This window comes from Schistocerca piceifrons, chromosome 3 (genome assembly GCF_021461385.2).
Source record: "Schistocerca piceifrons isolate TAMUIC-IGC-003096 chromosome 3, iqSchPice1.1, whole genome shotgun sequence".
Taxonomy (NCBI): domain Eukaryota; kingdom Metazoa; phylum Arthropoda; class Insecta; order Orthoptera; family Acrididae; genus Schistocerca; species Schistocerca piceifrons.
Window position 1 is genome coordinate 741,560,267 of NC_060140.1, and position 21,475 is coordinate 741,581,741.

General features: G+C 39.6%; 1 protein-coding gene across 1 annotated transcript in view; it reads right to left on the reverse strand.

The window, feature by feature from the left end:
- Window positions 1-20,721, reverse strand: part of LOC124789628 (general transcription and DNA repair factor IIH helicase subunit XPB) — a 99,701-nt gene extending 78,980 nt beyond the window's left edge. The window contains exons 1-5 of the mRNA XM_047257049.1: window positions 20,536-20,721; window positions 19,694-19,774; window positions 16,556-16,689; window positions 14,208-14,318; window positions 9,762-9,911 (exon numbers count right to left, since the gene is read on the reverse strand). Coding sequence (XP_047113005.1) covers window positions 9,762-9,911; window positions 14,208-14,318; window positions 16,556-16,689; window positions 19,694-19,774; window positions 20,536-20,566 — 507 coding nt within the window. The 5' untranslated portion in view covers window positions 20,567-20,721. The remainder of the gene's footprint in view (window positions 1-9,761; window positions 9,912-14,207; window positions 14,319-16,555; window positions 16,690-19,693; window positions 19,775-20,535) is intronic.
- Window positions 20,722-21,475: the final 754 nt, after the last annotated feature.

The window sequence follows — 21,475 nt, forward strand, 5'->3', positions numbered from 1 at the left end:
AATGTTTTGCAACAAGTTGAACAATAACAATATTTGGATATAATTAATGATTCTAAAATTACCTTTAATGGACATATACAGAACATGAAAGAAAAGTGAACAAAATGAATACATTATTTATTTAAATCAGTATCGTTCAGGGGCAATGAAAATAATTTACAAAAGAGCTATAATACCAACATTGGCACATGCAGCTCCTGTTTGGATTGACACACTAAGAAGAGAATATAACTGTATGAAGATTTGAGGGATTCAGAACTTGATCAACATTAAGACTGCTAAGGCTTACAGAACAACATCTACTGAAGCACTGTGCAATCTACCACTCCTTACACCAATAATTACTAGGCTCCAGGCAACAGCTGAAGAAAATAAAATTATAAAAAATGGAACATGTGGCCCATTCTACAGTCAGTCCTTTAGATTTAAAACTGTGGCCCCATCCGGCAAGTACACTAACTTTAGAAGAACATTACAATAAAGAAATATTCGACACAGATTTATGTCAATATGACTAATTTAGAGAATAAAACAGGTTCAGGAGTGGCAATAATCATTAATAGTACAGTTGTCGGTCAGTGAAAGTACACACTAAAGAATGGCTTCACTATTAGCCAACCAGAACTATTAACAATTTTGCAAGGTTTAGAGAAACTAGATAACTTATGAGACACAAATTTTAAAATGGCAACTGTAATATTCATGGCAACCGAATTACACTGAATTCATTACAAAATTCCAGAATCATACATTTTAGTTAGAAAGGATTAGAAACAAAATTTGGGATTTGCATCAGGGGAACAACATATTAACTTTGAATGGGTAAAAGCCCATGTAGGAACTCCTTGAAATGAACTGGCAGCCAAGCTTGACAAACAAACAGCTTGAGAAAATGCAACAGAAAGCTACTACAGAATTTTTCTGCCTGTGATCAAAAGAAAATTACAATGCACACAGAAAGAAAATTGGGAAAGAGAATGAGCTGAAACTTCAAAAGTCGCAAGCACAAAAAAAATTTTCCGACTCTTCAACTTTGTCTTTCCAAATTGTTACTGCATTCATGTAATCTTACTACAATATTAACAGGGCATGGAAATTAACTACAAGTGTTTCAGTCTAGCCTAAGTGCTGTTTGTACATTTGCAGACGGTAATTGACCAGTAGAACACCTCTTATGGACGTGCTGCAAACTTAATAATGAGAGAGAGACACTAAGGAAGTGTGTTATAGAACGGGAGACAGGTGACCCATCAATAAAGCAGTTTTAGTAAAGATATATATGAACAAATTTCACAAATTTGTAAAATAATATTTTTTTCTAGCATATGAATAACTATGCTACTTGAAGTTCTACCTGAAAATATATGGGTCTTACAGGAGATATTACTGTGAATATAAATATATACTTCTTACTCTTCCTTTTGTAATTTGTTATAATTAGACTTGTTCCTAGTATATCTTGTATAAAAATTAAACCTAAACATGGTAATATTACAAATATTGTAATGGGGCACATTGCAAATAAAGAGAAAAACTGTGTTAGAAGTCAGAAAACAGTAACCATAAATGGTTTAAAAAAATACATGTACATAAGAATATGGAAGTAATTTACACAAATTAGCACAAAATTAAACGCAGAACAAAATTAAGTAGTGGGCAGGAGGAAAATGGGAGGACAGTGAAATCAAGAACAAAGGAGTAATTGTCTTAGCAGATTAAATAAAGTCTTCACTCCACCATAACAGAAACAAAGAAAACAGATGGATGATGATGATGATGATTGGTTTGTAGGGCGCTCAACTGCGGGGTCATCAGCGCCCGTACAGAGTATCAATTTTTTCACAGTGTGGACAAAACAGATGGAGAAAAAGCTACTGTTTCAAATACTTTCTCGGTGTATCACAATATACTCCTTTGGAATTGGTGTCTGTATATCATTTTCCCACTGAGTGATTGTATTGAAAGTGATTAACAAGAAATCCGACATGAATGTTTCCTATTGACTAAAGACAGAAGTTATGTTAAAGTGGACATGATTCGAAGTAATATGGCATTCTCCTGGTTGTCATTTTTAAGTACAGCCAAACAAAGGCTCTGCTTCTCAGTGGGATTCTCTCTCTCTCTCTCTCTCTCTCTCTCTCTCTCTCTCTCTCTCTCTCTCTCTCTCTATGCTCGCTCACAAACACTGAGGCAGTATTACTATCTTTTCTATATGAGTAACGAAGATGTAAACAACCATGCATGAGCAGCGCCTATTAGACAGAGGGGGTCCAACAGCTGATCAGTACCAGTCATTCCACAAGGAAGGAGATACGCGGCTTGTGTTGTCTGATATGGAGGAGATACAGAGAGACACAAACTGTCGATGACATGCCTCACTCAGGCTGTCCAAGGGCTAGTACTGCAGTGGATGACCACTACCTACGGATTATGGCTGGGAGGAACCCTGAAAACAACGCCACTATGTTGAATAATGCTTTTCGTGCAGCCACAGGACGTCATGTTACGACTCAAACTGTGCGCAGTAGGCTGCATGGTGTGCAACTTCACTTCCGACATCGATGGCGAAGTCCATGTCCAAGGTGAGGTCCATGACACTGTACAGTGCGGTACAGATGGGCCCAATAACATGCCGAATAGACCGCTCAGGACTGGCATCACGTTCTCTTCACCAACAAGTGTCACATATGCCTTCAACCAGACGATCGTCAGAGAGGTGTTTAGAGGCAACCCGGTCAGGCTGAATGCCATAGACACACTGTCCAGTGAGTGCAGCAAGGTGGAGGTTCCCTGCTGTTTTGAGGTGGCATTATGTGGGGTCGACATACACCCATGGTAATCATGGAAGGCGCCGTAATGGCTGTACGATATGACAATGCCATCCTCTGACCAATGGTGCAACCATATCGACAGCATAAGAGTGAGGTCTTCGTCTTCCTGGATGATAATTTGCGGCCCCATCGTGCACATCTTGTGAATGATTTCCTTTAGGATATGACATCGCTTGATTAGAGTGGCCAGCTTGTTCTCCAGATATGAACCCTAGCAAAAATGCCTGAGATATTTAACTTTTCATAACTAGGATTCACAGTCATGTGAAATTTCTTGAAAGACATCATGTTTATGCCAGTGACTGTTAAACTTTTTATTTCCACTATTGCAATTTCGGCCTTAGGCCATAATCAAGTGCAGATGTTTTGCTTTAAGCCATGTCTACTTTATACAATGTGTCAGCTTGTATAAAGTAGACAAGACTTAAAGCCAAAACATCAGCACTTGATAATGGCCTAAGGCCGAAATTGCATATTGTAAATAAAAAGTTTAACAGTCACTGGTGTAAACATGATGTCTTCCATGCCTGAGATAGATTGAAAAGGGCTGTTTATGAATGACTTGACCCACCAACCACTCTGAGGGATCTAAGTCGAATCACTGTTGAGGAATAAGACAATCTGGATCAACAGTGCCTTGATGAACATGAGGATAGTATGCCACGACGAATACAGGCTTGCATCAACGCAAGCAGACACGCTACTGGGTATTAGAGCTACCAGTGTGTACAGCAATCTGGACCACCACCTCTGAAAGTCTCACTGTATGGTGGTACAACATGCAATGTGTGGTTTTCATGAGCAATAGAAAGGGCAGAAATGATGTTTATGTTGATCTCTATCCCAATTTTCTGTACAGGTTCCGGAACTCTCGGAACCGAGATGATGCAAAACTTTTTTTGATGTGTGTATTATTATGAGAAGGAAAGTTGCTATTCACCATATAGCAGAGATGCTGAGTCGCAGATAGGCACAACAAAAAGACTCTCACAATTAATGCTTTCGGCCCACACACACACAAACACAAACATGAGTCGCAGAAAAGCATGGCAACGAGACCACCACATGCAGGAGGATTAAGACCATGCTGAACAGAAGAAAGGCAGAAACCACCACGACGAATGACAAAATGGTGTCCATGAGAAAGGGTTTTGTCCCCACTACTGTTGAACCTATTGGTGAATGAACTCAAAAAAAACTGAACTCCACCTGAACAGGCCATGAAGGTCCAATGGTACCGACCAGCCGCCATGTCATCCTCAGCCTTCAGGCGTCACTGGATGCAGACATGGAGGGGCATGTGGTCAGCACACCGCACTCCCAGCCGTATGTCAGTTTACGAGACCGGAAATAAACTCATTAAAGAGTTAAAGATTAGAGGCTACATCTGCCATGGATGAGCAGAAGATTTAATTATAGTAATACTTGACAAATTTGCTAGTACTGTTAAAAAAATGGCATGATGTGCACAGAACATTGTGCAAAAACCAAATCTAAGGGTTAGTCCCTAGTAACACTGTTGTACAATTTACAATGAAGCATTTCCAGTACACATACCGGAATCTGAAGCTTCTCAATGGAAATCTACCAGTATCGGAGGTAGTGAAGTATCCACGGGTTATACTGGGTGCGAAACTATCATGGACCTCTCACATAAGAATGTATGCTCCAAGGTGAAAGGTACTCTTATGAGCACTAGTAGGACCAGTGGTAAAAACCGGGGTCTAAGGCCAGGAGTATTTACTGGATATACACCAATGCAGTAAGACCTATGTCAGTTTATGGGGCTACAGCATTGTGGAATAATGTACAACAGAAGGTGGCTGCTAAGAAGCTTGGCAAAGTGCAAAGATTGGCCTGCTTAACTAGAAAAGGCAAAATTAGCAGTACGCGCACAGATGGGATTTTGGGTTACAGTGGAGGCAGCGGCATGGGCATACAGGTTAAAAATGGCACATAACTGGACACCTTTAGGATAACCAGAACCTCGCACCAACACAATGAGTGTGGTACATATTGGAGTGGTTGGGAAAATGCCAGTTGAACATACAATAACTTCCAGCTGCCTTAATAAATCTTCCAATTAATAGTTGGTAGAAGGGAGATATAATCTAGTTTACTGATGAGTCAAGAACACAGAAACATTCTGGTGCCAAGTTATACGGGGTGTAGCCTAGACGAGAGAGAGAGAGAGAGAGAGAGAGAGAGAGAGAGAGAGAGAGAGAGAGAGAGAGAGAGAGCAGTCTCTCTATGGAAGTTTGTCATGGTATTCCAGGTGGAAATATCCACTATCAGACTGTGCACGGAAGAGAATTTGCATAGGTGCTAGAGGGATTGTAGCATCTACATTTATTCAGACAGTCAAGCAGCTCTGAAATCTCCATCAGCCTCTGCAATGAGATTATATATCATAGCAGAACATCGTGATGCCCTCGCAAGACTAGGAGAAAGCAGCGGGGTAAACCTGCTGTGGGTTCTCAGTCAGTCAGTGGCAATGAACAAGCTGATAGGCTAGCTAAGACAGGCATGATAACTCTATTTATTGGGCTGGAACCTGTCCTAACCATCACCAAGATGATCATAAATCGAAACTACACTACTGGCCATTAAAATTGCTACACCACAAAGATGACGTGCTACAGACGCGAAATTTAACCGACAGGAAGAAGATGCTGTGATATTCAAATGATTAGCTTTTCAGAGCATTCACACAAGGTTGGCGACACCTACAATGTGCTGACATGAGGAAAGTTTCCTTCCAATTTCTCATATTCAAACAGCAGTTGACCGGCACTGCCTGGTGAAACGTTGTTGTGATGCCTCGTGTAAGGAGGAGAGATGTGTACCATCACGTTTCCGACTTTGATAAAGGTCAGATTTTAGCCTATCGCGATTGTGGTTTATCGTATCGCAACATTGCTGCTCGCGTTGGTCGAGATCCAATGACTGTTAGCAGAATATGGAATCGGTGGGTTCAGGAGGGTAATACGGAATGCCGTGCTGGATCCCGACGGCCTCGTATCACTAGCAGTCGAGATGACATGCATCTTATCCGCATGGCTGTAACAGATCATGCAGCCACATCTCGATCCCTGAGTCAAGAGATGGGGACGTTTGCAAGACAACAACCATCTGCATGAACGGTTCAACAATGTTTGCAGCAGCATGGACTATCAGCTCGGAGACCATGGCTGTGGTTACCCTTGATGCTGCATCACAGACAGGAGCGCCTGTGATAGCGCCTGTGATGGTGTACTCAATGACGAACCTGGGTGCATGAATGGCAAAACGTCACTTTTTCGGATGAATCCACGTTCTGTTTACAGCATCATGATGGTCGCATCCATGTTTGGCGACATCGCGGTGAACGCACATTGGAAGCGCGTATTCGTCATGGCCATACTGGTGTATTCCCCAGCATGATGGTATGGGGTGCCATTGGTTACACGTATCGCTCACCTCTTGTTCGCATTGATGGCACTTTGAACAGTGGATGTTACATTTCAGATGTGGTACAACCCCTGGCTCTACTTTTAATTCGCTCCCTGCAAAACCCTACATTTCAGTGGGATAATGCATGACCGCATGTTGCAGGTCCTGTACGGGCCTTTCTGGATACAGGAAATGTTCAACTGCTGCCCTGGCCAGCACATTCTCCACATCTCTCACCAACTGAAAACGTCTGGTCAATGGTGGTCGAGCAACTGGCTCGTCAGAATACGCCAGTCACTACTCATGATGCACTGTGGTACCGTGTTGAAGCTGCGTGGGCAGCTGTACCTGTACACGCCATCCAAGCTCTGTTTGACTCAATGCCCGGGTGTATCAAGGCCATTATTACGGCCAGAAGTGGTTGTTCTGGGTACTGATTTCTCAGGCTCTATGCATCCAAATTGCGTGAAAATGTAATCACATGTCAGTTCTAGTATAATATATTTGTCCAATGAATACCCGTTTATCATCTGCATTGGAATATTTGGGTCATTATGTCCTGAAGAAATCATGTCGAATAAGGAATTAGTAAAGGGTCTCCCACTAGGTTTTAAGGGTATGGTTGGCTTTACCAAAACTACACAATAAATTCAGTTTGGTGCAGCCAACAATGGGCTAAGACTACTGTTGTTTTTTTTCTCCTTATACAAATAAAATAAAATATATTTAAATACGTTCATATACATGTCTCTTTGGTCAGTGTGGCACTAACAGGAACTGTGACAATGCATTATTAATAATATTATTAAAATAATAATAAATTATTATTATTATTATTATTTACTTTTGTTTTTCCTCAGCTGAGGTATACCTTTGTAGTGCTGGTCATTGCTACATATTAAACAAAGACCACAAACAGATGACAGCTGCATTTCCAAGAGCCTTGTTGGGCTTTATAGGAATAATAAAACATAACTAAAACAATTAAATATTGAAAATATATTATGTAATTCATTTCATGAGATAGTTTAGCTGTTTTATGACAGCCATGGCATACAACTTGTTACATACTGTATTAACACAGACACTAGGACATAAGTCAGAAATGGGGGTGAAAATGAGATAAATGAGACAATCTATCTTACAGGAAAAAGTGACAACTTCCTTTAGAGTAAAAGGGTATACTTGTATGTCTTAGGCAGAAGAATTACTCTTTATATTTTTTGGAGGATTTGGGGTTAACACAGACAAATGTAAGTAACATTCAGGCCAAAGGATAGAAGCATCTCTTGTTAAATTATGGAAATTAAATTTATACTTTTTCGTCCAATGAAAAGCAAATTCCGCATACTCTTGGTTGCTTTTGACATTTGAAATATATTCCATGTGTTAGAACTGTATCATAGAGAGAAGCCTTATGCATAATATTTTTGATCATTTGTCCAAGTAATATGGCTGACTCTTAAGATGTCACAAATGCCAGTCATCCATTGTCCCTATGGTGTGGCTCACAACATCAACTGAGTGTTGATCACATTGTCAGGAGGGTGGGGATGGAGTGAGGACCTATGCAGACATCTGGAAGTGCTGACAGGCTCCAGCTTGTCTCAGAGGCCTTGCTGACTAGTCCATGGGGCGGATATCTAAGCAATGAAAGATAAGTTTTTGAAAATAAATCTGCAAACACATACAATTCATCTCTGATGTATCCGCTCTCTTTATTCACAGTCCTAACGTTACACTGCTAGCAGTAAAATAAGCATGTCTATGTCTGCACTGACAGGACACACACTACTAAGATTTTATACGTAATAATTCTGATGGACGTAGTGGACTGGGGGGGGGGGGGGGGGGGGGGGGGGGGGGGGGGGGGGGGGGGGGGGGGGGGGGGAAATCACTTACTACAGTAGCAGATGAATGGAACAAGCTTGACATAGTTGCCATTCGTGGAAAGAAGAGCTCGAGAATTAAAGTTATTCCTAGTTGGGATCATAGTTTCTTCAAACTATGTATAGTTGTTGTTGTTGTTATGGTTTGTATGCGTGAGGTGTTTGTTTTGGGCTTCATGTAGCCCCAAGTTTGGTCAAGCTGTACCTGACATCACTCCCAAGTGCAGCAAAGAGACATCTGTGCCATACGCTGTGCCTAGGAACACCAATGACCTGAATGTCCCACAGACAAGAATGTCTGTGACATGAAGACTTCTTTGTATCTTTGTGTTACGAGCTTTCTGCAAAACACAATGAGGGTGAGTTCTCGTATAAGAGTGAATATTTTTAGTGCTTTATCCACAGGTTGTTGAGATGCTCCTTCACAAAGAGTTACTAATAATGAATTAGTAAGGAAGATCTGTTGGGAGCTCATCAACTTTTATCGCATCAGAAGAGTCCGACAGGTGTAGACTCTAGCAACCCTTCACTCTGCAACAGAGTGTGTGCCATTTTGAAACTTACTAACACATTAAAATTGTGTGCTAAATGGACTTGAACCCAGAACCCTGACGTTCACAGGCAATGCTCTTACTGAATGAGTTATCTCGGCAGGACTCTAGGCTCATCACAAGAGTGTAACTTCTGTCAGTATCTCTTTCTTCCTCTCCAAACTTCATAGAAGCTTTCCTGCATACTTTGCCCTCTGGGAAGAAAGGAGATTGAAGAAAAAAGGCTTAGTCCCAGCCTAGGGGACTGTTTCCAGAACGAATATACCACTCTACATAAGAATGTGCCCTGTTTTGAAACTTTCTGTCAGATTAAAACACACGGTATATACATGAGTGAGATTTGAAAAGAAGAGAGATAATAGGAGAAGCGGACCTGAGGAGGAGGGGGGGGGGGGGGGGTTCATTGAGTCAGGCCTGGATAGCTTGGTCAGTAACAGCACTGCTTGTTTAAGGCAAGGTTCTGAGCGAGTCATGTTCTGATATATAGTTTCAATCGGTAAGGAAATTTCAAGTTTCATTGATTGTCAGGAAACTGCAACACCTGTGGCAGCTAGAAGCACCAATGATAACTGTATTGTAGATATTGTTGGAAACTGTCATGCAATTAACACTAGTTTTTGGCACCTTTGTGAAGTAATTACCCTCCGTTAATTTAATGCTGTATTGTGATGAACATTGCCTGCGCTTTGAAACTGCTGCTGAGACCTTAAACTGATATTTTTTGGCAGATTCTCTCAGCTGCTTTGAGGCCTGTGAGGATTCTGTTTCACAAAACAAGAGCAAAAATGGGTCTTTGTGGCACTGCATTGTAAGCTTCACCAACAGACAACACTTACTCCGCAACCAAGGTACAAACACGGCAGGAATTTGAGGTTTAATGCACTACCTTTCATTATCTTTGAATCATGTGGTTAATCAAGCTGGGGAGTACTCCTTCCCTGTAAAGATTGTACTATCTACACAGATATTTATAAGTGAAAAAACTTACACTTATTACCACAAAACTTTATAAACAATCTCAAATTAAGGAAATCTGATGAAATGCTCATTCAACCTACCTTTCCATATGACAATGTACAAAGCTTGATGAATTCCACAATGCCATCAGGAACACTGCACTTGCTAAGACGTTTTAGGTACTCTACTATGTCGTGCGTCTGAAGTCCAACACTCACAGCAGCATAAAGCGAGTAAGCTGTGAGTTTGTACTGAAAGAAAAGAATGAACTAGAGATTTGCACTTGTAGAATAATGAATAGTATTTTACACTGTGATCACACCATAAAAAATTCTGCATATTAAAATTAAATGCTGAGCTACTTTGTCATGCATCATCTGCTCTTCAGAAGGTTATTACAAAGGAACAAGTATATAAGATTAATATGCTTGATGGTCTAGAACTAAGTCACAGGCTATAAATCTAAGAGTAAAATATTCTGAGAAAAAAACCGGCATAGCACAGTTTCTCTCAGAGAGTTGTGGAATATCTGTGACATACCAAAGACCAGGGAGAAATGATTCTTCATCATTGTCATATGGCACCAAAATGTAATACATTGCAAAATAAAGCAATATATGCTACATATTACTTATTTGTTGCTAAAAAAAACTTGCTAACAAAATGTTTGGTCTATTTCATTTTAGCTTTATTTTGTCATTTACAATATTCAGCTAAATGACATAAAAATCTGGTTATCTTACATACAGACTGCTTTTATATTATGAAAACCCCTTTGTACTGTAATACAACTCAATACTAGGTCAATGAAACAGTTGCCTATCAATGCTCGATCCGTAAGGCAGCTGGGTTGATTCCTGGCAGCAGAAGAAATTTTTCATAGCGAGTATTTAGCTAATGAGAGTGTGTTAAGTACGTGGAAATCTAGCAATGTGCCAACACCTTGCATTAATGTTTTTGGCACATGGAGGAAGGAGGAGGAAGAGGAGGAGATGGTCGTGGGAGAAAGGAGAGGATGAAACCTGTTGCCAGCACATAGTCTCCTCCTCGCTAATAACACCAAAGAGGCCACCATGCTTAACATCCCCATCTGAATGACAGATCCACATCAACAGCGTCACACGCCCTCACTTCATGAGACTCTGTGAGGAGAGGTTTGGTATTTAAACTAGGGCATTCGCCCAAAGTCTGGTCATCAGGAACTTTACACCACCACCTTTCCTCCCCTTGCTGGCCAAATATTGGCGGTGAAAAGTTTTTCCACCAGTAGCAATCGAACCAGCTCACCCCGTTTGAGCATCACTGAGTACAAGCACGCATTAGCAACCTCAGCCACAGAGCTGGGTTCTTGCATTAAATCAAAAATTTCTCCGAAGGGTGTCATAGAGAGAGGGTATTTCACAGTACTGAAAGTGCTTTGTTCGTCAGATCAGATACGTTGTTCAGTTCCCCTTGATGCTATTTTAATCTACAGTAACAGATTTTCTGTTCCTCCCATTTAGACTACTATACTGAACAAAGAGAGATATTCATTATTGTAGAGAATAACAGAAACACCCCCCCCCCCCCCATCACCACCTACAATTTCACAAAGTGACAGTCCGTAACTGAAAATTTATATGATACTATTTATTTTTTCTAGACACTATCACAGTAAAACACTTTAAATTCTGACAGAGTTAGCCCATACACTGGCTGATTTTACTTTGTATGACCAATGTATGGCTGAAACCAATCGTTGTTGTAAATTACTTATTGTGATTGGTCTAGAAGAAATAAAATTATGAGGTTAGTTCTGTAAGTAATGCAACACTTTTTTTCCCCCAGCCAATTTCAGGTGAAAACACACCAAATCTGTTGCGGACACTGTGGAATATTCCCACTTCTGCCCCTGTAGTTTCTCTGATAGGTATCAGCACTATAAGTAGTCTTCAAACTGGCACCTGTAATGGAGGTATGTTCCAAGCAGGGAGCTATGACAGTTTCTTCTGGCAGAAAACCAGAGTTTCACAGATATCCATAGGCACTTGCAGAATGTCTACAGAGACCTGGTAGTGAACAAAATCACAGCGAGAGGTGTCTGGCATCATCGCAACAATATCCCGCATGCCAGCCGACTGCACACAGCTGTCACTCTTGCAACATTGGAATGTGGGGACATTCTCATTTTAGGTGACCAATAGATCACAATCGGACACCTCACTGCTCAACTGGACGTCTCTGTCGACACACTTGTCCACCAGTTGAGGTACTCAGAGGTGTTTGCCCACTGGGATCCTCACCACTTAACAGGAGACCCTAAAGAGCTATGAAGGACGATGTGTGTGGAACTGCTTGTGCATTAAGAGGCCGATTGTGAAACTTTTTTGTCGATCATCGTCACAGGCAATGAAACATTGTTCGTCACTTCAAACTGGAAACAAAACTGTAATCCATGGAGTGGCACCGTATCACCTCTCCTCCAAAGAAAACATTCAAAGCCGCACTGAAGCGGTTATTGCGTACTATGTCCTCCCTCGTGGTGCAACAATTAACTCTGAAGTGTATATTGCTATTCTCAGGAAACTGACGAAATGATTTCAACGTGTCCATCACAAAAATGCAAATGAACTTCTCCCTCTCCATTACAACACAAACCTTACTCGAGTCTGGGCAACTGAGAGAGAAGCCTACAAAATGTTATCGGACTGTTCTTCCTCGTCCACTCTACAGCCTGTTACTCTCGTCTTCTGACTTCCATCTGTTTGGTCCAATGAATGATGTACTCCACTGGAAGTTGTACATAGATGATGGGAAGGTTAATGATGCAGCAAGATGCTGGCTCTTACATCGGCTATTAGAGTGGTACCATGCAGGCATATAGATCCTCCCAGTAAGATGGAGTGAGGTCATTGCATTGAACAGAAGTTATGTCGAAAAATACAATTTTGTAGCCAAAAGAGTGGGGAATAACATGTTGTACTGGAATCCTGAATAAAACCGACCTGCTTCCAGAAAAAGTGTTTCATTACTTATGGAACAACCCCTCATAATCATATAAAGTCTATCATTTCCACTTTTACACTAATGTCTTTTTTCATCGTGTACAAGGGACACAAAAGGACAGTTCAAGTCAGAAGTACTGCTTGTGCCAACACATACATTCTTCCAGGAGAGTATAATGTTTTCTTTTAAGTTGTCTCCTGTTATGTTAATGGTTGCTCTACAAAGAATCCCTACAAAGCATAGCCTTCATTGTAATTATCACTAAAGCAAAAATTCTGTTTAAGACTATTCAAATGACAGAAATTGAAGAATCTGATGAACTGAAACAGACAGTAATTTTTCTGTTACTGTTATATCTACAGTTAACGTCTAATAACAGCAGGTTCAGATTTATGGAGTCAGACCACACCCAGCCATTACCATGAAGATGAAACATGGGGATATTCTCCATGTTTGAGAGTAAACTTAATGTGGAACACTATTCAGGGCTAAAAGGAACAGACTTCTGTAAGTATTACTTGTTTAAGTCTTGCTTATAATGATCTTAATAACAGAAAAATGTTTAAAACAACAAATATACCATCCTTTTGTGTGCTCATTTTGTTCAGAGGAGATACTGAAATGTACCTGCTTGTTTCATAATCAAAAGTTGGTTGCAGTATACTTTGATCAAAATAACTTTGTGACTGATGTTTCAGTGAGTCAAGTGGTAGGGTATCAGACAAGGCTGTCACATAGAGTGGGGAACAGTAGGGAGGGGACAGAGATCTGAATACACAGCTGCTGCAGCCATCGCCACTGCCCTCTCCACCATCAACAACAGCCAGTAACTACTTTTTCTTTTTGTGTGCACCTGTTACTGTTGATTTCATGAGCATGTGAAATGCTGTATATGGTATGATTTGGCAACTGTGTTCCCCATCACTGGTGTCTGTCAATCACATATTATAGCATAGTTATTTCAGGGAAGTCCTTGAATGGGTAATATAAGCATGGGATAACAAAATGTGCCAATAGCATTGTGCTCCACTCTCAACTGATGTATGGGTCATCCAACGACGCAGTGACAGAGCAACATTGTATTCTACTGTCCACAAGACAGAGAAAGATTTCCTTAACTAGCAACTGTCCCAGTTTAAAGAACGTTTTATTCTGTCATTGTTTTCATATTTTACAGGTTCATATTTTCTATGATTCTGAATGTTTTTTCCTTGTATTCACTGTCTACTTATAAAATCAATGTTACCAGGAGATAAAGTAAGTGAACTCAACACAGCAGCAATCTGATTGTTGGGGTATGCAAAATTTCACATCACTCACATAAGAAAAGAAATGTAACTGCATGTAAGTCACCAAAGAAAAAATTGTTCATAAATTTCACTACTGGGAATACACTGCACAGTCAACATCAGCTGACTTGGGAGCACTTCATGTGCTGACCTCTAATTTTGGCATTTGCATTAACACTATAATTTTAGCATTCCAAAACAATTAAATAGACTGACTGTAAATGTCATAAAAGTATTCTACAAAATGCAAGAAATTTCTGGAATAAAACTGACCTCATGAATGTGTTCCGGTCGGCATACAGGTTCAGATATTGCGATCAAGAAGTCATGGGCATGTTTATATACTGGGGAAAATGATTCTAGAAAAATATGGCCATTTGGAGCCTGGAAACAAAAGTATAAGATTTTGTCATTGCCACACAACAGAGCTTTTCATCAATGATATATGCTGGAAAAGTCTACATTCAGATAATAATTATGCAAGTACCACAGAATATTATGCTGCAGAATACTCTATTAAACAAACATTTGCAAAGTGAAATAAATAAAAAATGTACTGAAATAAGCTACTACAAAAAGACCTCAATATGAACTAAGTAAGTGTCAGATAATTCTCTCTACCAAAATAATACATAAATTTGGACCTAAGGACTCTACTCCGAGCAATATCTAAACAAAAACTAGTGTATCTGAATCACAAGAAATTTATTCTTGACACAGAACAATATGAGAAGTTTAGCAGTCAGTCTTATCTTAAATTTATTCAACTTACTCAGTTAATTTCCTTGTGATCTAAAACTAAGTGCATTCCTAGAATATCGTAAAGCTGTTATCCAATATTTCAACTAATTAATATTGAAGTTTCCATGCAACTGATGGTCTTCCACTAGTCATAACAAATAAGTAATAGAATTTGGTAAGCTAGGAAAAATTACAGACGGTAATAAATACAAGGGCAAGTCAATTGTTATCCGCAATTTAGTTATATTTTTGTTTATTTTGGTAGTACTGTTGTTTTACATTGATGACGCTTGGTTTGTTTATTTGTTGTTATATCTTTGCAATTTTCAAGTTGCTAGTTTAGTTTCGTTATTGCTGCCGTGCTGTTAATGATGGCTGCTCCACTGTCTATTTGCACCAAAGAAGAGCAACGTTCAGTGATCCATTTTTTGTGGTTGGAAGGCATATCAGGGGGCAAAATTCATTTAAGACTTTCGGTACATTTCGGGAACAGTGATTTGCAACAATGGAGTGTCTATGAATGGATTGAAAAATTCCGAAATGGTCGCACAAGTGTTATGCACGATGTAGGAGCTGGATGACCGTTCACTGCCACAAATGAAGAAACCATTGAGGATTCACGTGAAATGACTCTGAGACAGATGATTAACTATTGAAGAAGTGGCACGTATTCTGCAAATTAGTCACGGTTCCGCCTATGAAACCATCCACAACAGACTTGGGTTTCATAAAGTTTGTGCAAGATGGGTCCCAAAACAGCTCATACAGTTGCATAAACAAACACACTTGGACATCTGCAAAAAACATTTGGATCGCTATGGTAACGAAGGGACAACTTCTTAGACAGGATCATTACTGGTGACAAAACATGGATCCATAATTACGCGCTGGAGAGTAAAATGCAGAGTATGGAATGGAAACATCCAAATTTGCTGTGCAAGAAAAAGTTCAAGACCCAATCGTCCGCAGGAAAATTGATGCTTATGTTTTTTTTTGGGACACACAAGGTTCAGTACTAGAACATTGTGAGGAAAAGGGGAATAACAATAAACACTGTACGTTACAGTGAGATGCTTAATGCCAGGCAAAAGCCTGCAATTCGAAGCAAACACCGAGGATTGCTGTCAAAAGGTGTTGTGTTGTTGCACAACAATGCCTATCCGCATACTACTGCCTACACTGCTGAAACGCTCCAGAAACTCAAATTTGAAGTACTGGATCATCCACCATATAGTCCCGATCTTGCCCCTCCTGACTATCACTTGTTTGGTCCACTCAAATAGGCATTAAGGGGCCGTCGACTTGCCTCAGATGAAGCAGTACATTCCTAGCTCACAGCTCAACCGAGAATCTTCTTTTACGAGGATATCAGGAAGCTTGTACAACAATGGACCAAGTGCACTGAAACACAAGGAGACTATGTCGAAAAATAATGTTCCTATAAGTTTCCTATTCGATTACAATAAAATTTTATAACTACTTTGTGGATAATAATTGACTTACCCTCGTTTGTAGACCAGACTTGCCTCTTGCACACAGCTTATCTGTTCCTAGATATGGAATAAATTACAAAACAGAAAAATGCAACAGTAACAGAAGTTAGAGAAGTGCAAATATCAGTAATCAAGCAAATAGAATATGACTACAGTAGGGAAGCAAAAAACAAAAATTGTAAAAATAAACAGAAATCGGGGAAACACATAAAATGAAATGGAACATTATAAGGCGTCAATAAACCTTCAGTAGAGGTAATGAAGAAATGAACAAACGCGGAGGAAACAAATACAAGGCATCATGAGGCAGGGGGATATAGTATGAGAACAATCTGGGAAAGGAAATATAAATAAATAGAATCTCGGTAATGGAATGCCTATACTTACTACCCAAAGAGGCCTAGACTGATGGTCAGATTTAAGTGCCATCTGTGATCTGTAATCTTTAGCTCCAAATTCATCTTCCAGGGCAGACTGATCTTCTGCCTCCACATTTTTCTTAGCAGCATCTGGAATACCCTCTGTAAAACAAACATGATGGTATTGTAATGAAAATGCTGTTGAATGTAGTGAAGAAGTACAGCTGCCGTCCAATATTGGTTTCAGTGCAACAGGATTTTATTAGAAATTGTGCTGAGAAGGGGCATCTATAACACACAGACAGACAGACAGAAAAGTTAAATTTGAAAATCAATTGAATAAGGATCTCCTTCACAACTCCTATATTCCATAACAGAATTTCTATCCTTGTAATGTCTAAAGGTTGGTGGGTAGACATTACTAATTTACATCTGTATTACAAAAATAAAAAGAAACCACTTGTAAACGGTCAGCATGAAGCCATATTTACATATGAACAATGACTCACACCACATAATTACAATTAACTGTACAAATGATATACTGAACATGAAACTTACTCTACTGAAATCAGAACCATGATGTTATTTGGTGCTGCTGTAGTCTTCGGCCCGAAGAGTGGTTTGAGGCAACTCTCTATGGTAGTTCATCCCATGCAAGCCTCTTCATCACTGGATAACTACCACAACCTACACCCATTTAAACCTACTTACTGTATTCATCCTTGGTCTCTCTCTCTCTCTCTCCAGTTTTTACCCATCACACTTCCCTCCATTATCATGCTATTATTTGATGCCTCAGTATGTGTCCTATCAATTTATCCCTTATTTAAGTCAAGTTATTCTAAAAATGTTTTTTTCCCCAAATGTTTTCAGTGCCTTCTCATCAGTTATTCAATCCAGTTATTTAGTATTCAGCATTCTTCTGTGGCACAGCATGTTGAAAGTTTCTATTCTAGTTCCACGAACAATATGAGAATGGAATAGAAGGGAGAACCAATAGAGGTACTCAAAGTACCCTCCGCCACACACCGTCAGGTGGCTTGCGGAGTATGGACGTAGATGTAGTCTGAAGTGCTAAGCATCCACATTTATCCATACAAGGCTACACTCTAGACTAACACCTTCAGAAAAAACACTTCCTAAGACTTAAATTAATATTATAAACACACACACACACCAAAAAAAATTGCAACACTCATACTCTCTATGTTGCTGAGGCCACATGGCTGGCATATGGCATACAGACTTGCACTACTGATGCAGCTGTTAGTTTCACAACTACATTGCCTACAACAATGTATTCACTATGCTGCTTATCCACTAATCATATATGCAAATAAGTGCTGGAGGCAGAAGAGTAATTAATAGCCAGAAAAATCCTAATACTGAGTGAGGGTTAACTGAACAGCTGGATTTGCGATAAATAATTACCTTTATGCAAATGAGCAGTTATAGAATGAAAGGGGAATGGGTGAATGAGTACAGGATTCAACGTTCTGCCAACAACTTTGACATTATTGACAGAGCACCAGCTGAGACATGGAAAGGATGGAGAATTATACTGGCCTTATCTTTTTTACATTAACAGTTCTGTAATTCACTTTAATTTAGGGAACTGAAGAAAGAACAATTGTTTTCATTATATTGTCCATTTTACAATACAAATCCACTTAATTTTTCAGGCTTTCCCAGCCATCTAATGACATCTTGGGTTGTTGGGTGTTCTGCCAGATATCAGCGTCGTACTTGCACGATATTTCGGTAACGTAGCTCGTTACCTCCATCAGGAAGCCTGTGGCCTCTCCCTTCACCAGGTGCTCCCTCTGCGGTCCGCATCCGCTCAGCGTTTTATCTTGTTCGCCACCCTGGAGTTGACGTGATGTTTTATTCTGGCAAATAATGGTACCACTTCTTCATCTCGACATCTCAGCAAAAAACTGAGAGAACTCAGCATCCTCCCTTTCCTCTGTCGAATCTTGTCCAGCTTCTTGATATTCTGGTACATCTCCTCCCCATAGAGTCTCTTGATGTAATTCTTCAGGCTTTCCCGGCAATCTAATGATCAAGAAGCTGGACAAGCTTCGACAGAGGAAAGGGAGGATGCTGAGTTTTCTCAGCTTTTTGCTGAGATGTCGAGATGAAGAAGTGGGACCAGTATTTGCCAGAATAAAACATCATATCAACTCCAGGGCGGTGAACAAGATAAAACGCAGAGCGGGTGCGGACTGCAGAGGGAGCGCCTGGTGAAGGGGGAAGGCCACAGGCATAAATACTGGACTAGGTCCATTCGAGGAGTAGTCTCAGGTCACACCTGATGAAGGTAACAAGTTACGTTAGCGAAATATCATGCAAGTACGATGCTGATATCTGGCAGAACACCCGACGACCCAAGATGTCAAATCCACTTACATTTTGGATGATATTTATTGTGTTGTACATAATTTCTTTTTACTAATCATGTACACAAACACACGTAATTATTCACTAAATACAAGTGGCACTGACCAGCAGAAAAGCACATAAAAGGCCAATAATCTGCCAAGTTTCAGCACGTTATTGCCATTTCGAGGTTGGAATGGCAGAAGAAAATAATGTATGTTATGTCTGAAGCACTGTGTACAAAAGCATAATAAGTTTTTGCACTTCAAATGTTCTTTTCTGTTGAATGAATTTTCACTCTCCAGTGGAAAGTGTTCTGATATGAAATTTCCTGGAAGATTAAAACTGTGTCGCCGAACATGGCTCAAATTCAGCGCCTGTGCCTTTTGCAAGCAAGAGCTCTACTGACTGAACTATGCAAGCACTCATCAAATTACTTGACGCAATGTTCCCAGGATCTGTAAACTAATCCTGGTAGGTCATTTGTAACTTTCCATCATCATTACATTAGCTCTTATCAGTAAAAATTTAGCTGCTCAATTCTGTGATAACCTGGCGATATTCTGCACAGTAGCTTCCGTAAAAACCAATTTTCCTCATGCAAACTGTAATACAAAACACTGCTATAAGAACCGAAAATCTTGCTCCTTTTCCATTCATTTTCTAATCTTTTTCGGAGAAACAAACCACCTTAACATGTCTCAGTGGTATATCTGACATAATATAGCAGAATTTTTTTTTCAAAAGAGAAACTGGAAGACAATATATCAGTACTTGGCAATACCTCCTTCTCCTTGTTCTCCGTCGTCATCAGCATATGAATAATCATCATCATCTTTTTTCTTCTTTTTCCATTTCTTTGGATCTGAAAAAAAATTACATGTGATCTGTTATAAATCTGCGGAAACAAACAAAATTCTTAATAAATTCTCCTTTTCATCAACTGTCAACTGGTTATCATACAGTGATGCAAAAGAAATTGTTCACATCAGAACAGCACGCTGCAAGTTAAAGTAATAACAAGTGTTCATTCACAATCATTTAATAAGCTCTCATTTTGTTGTTCTGTTTTTATAAAAGTGCTAGAAAGCGCAAAAATTGGACGATTTATTTTAATTCTGTGTGTTAATTTTAACTACGAAATTTCTTAGCTGGTACTTCTGTACACAGGGATCAAAGTAAACAAATAGCAATAACATGTTATGGCCAAGTCATTTAGAAAAATGTGAAAATAATGATGCTTATTCTGTGGCTTTGTGTTGTAACTTGCGAGAAAAGGTATTTCACCTGGCCACATAAGCGACCAAGAATGCATATAATGTGTATAAAACGTAGTTGTAGGGACCATGAATGCATTACACGGGTATTTTACATACTATTTGTAAACAAACTGGTATCCTCTTGCAGAAAATAGTGACGGACGAAAATTTAAAGTAGGAACATACTGCTTCTATATAAGTATGTACTAATACAGTGAGGGTGACAATGTTAAAAACTGTTAAAGAGTCTGGGCAATATTACTTGCTTATTCATCGCTACCACTCAACTTGCTAGAAAACAAAAGCAAATGATGTAACGAAATAATTTCACAATATGACATAGATAAAAGGGAGATCGTCTCTTTACCATCCTTCTTATATCTCTTCTGACCGCCCATTGCGGCTGTATAACCACAGAGTCACAAACACAAAACTATAACAATTGCACAATGCTGTATGTACAACCACACAGACAATCACCACACTCCTGCGATGACACACTGACGCAACCCTGCCAGTGCAAAAACAGCCAAGCCGCGCACTAGTGTTTACAATTTGTTATGCATGTTATCTCTGACATACGTGTACAACATCTATGATTGTAATCCTTCTCAGAAAATTTGCATGTGGCCCAAGGAGTATAAGTATCTATGGAATGAGAATGCGCAGAACGAGAATTCTGTCCGCAAGATCTCCTGCAGCTCAAGTCACATGATTTTGGGACGGCGCATTTTAGCCCGTACAGCGCTTAGAGTATTTTGAGTGTTATTTCTTCGCTGCTACAGACAATCACCTTCAGCAGTACCGGTACCGTGAAACTTTGTATATGCATTTTACAGTCATCTGAACAATTTGATACCAGGAACTGAAGTTGGCTTAAAGATTTGAAGAGCAGTGGTATTGTGCTTTTTCTTCAAAGTACTGTGGCCCTGATTCCACTTTATTTACGCTTTTTCGGTTATGGGATAAGAAGTGACAGCTGATTGCACTTACTCATATCGTCGAATCTCTGTTCCATTTAATTACGTTACAATAACGCTGTAGATGGCGCTGAAGTGTCAGGAGAAAACGACACATTTGGAACTATGAAACTGAACGGTAAATACGGTAAGCGATTAACACCACCTACTTGTCCATTATTATTTTCAATTTTACTTTATTTACTCTTTCGCTTTTTATAGAAACTTAAAATATACCTAACATTTTGTCGCTATCGCAACAGAAAAGTAAAACCATACACTGCACACACAAAAATAAGAAATACAAGATCAATGCTAGACTTTTGGAGTAATAAAAGAAGTGAAGCC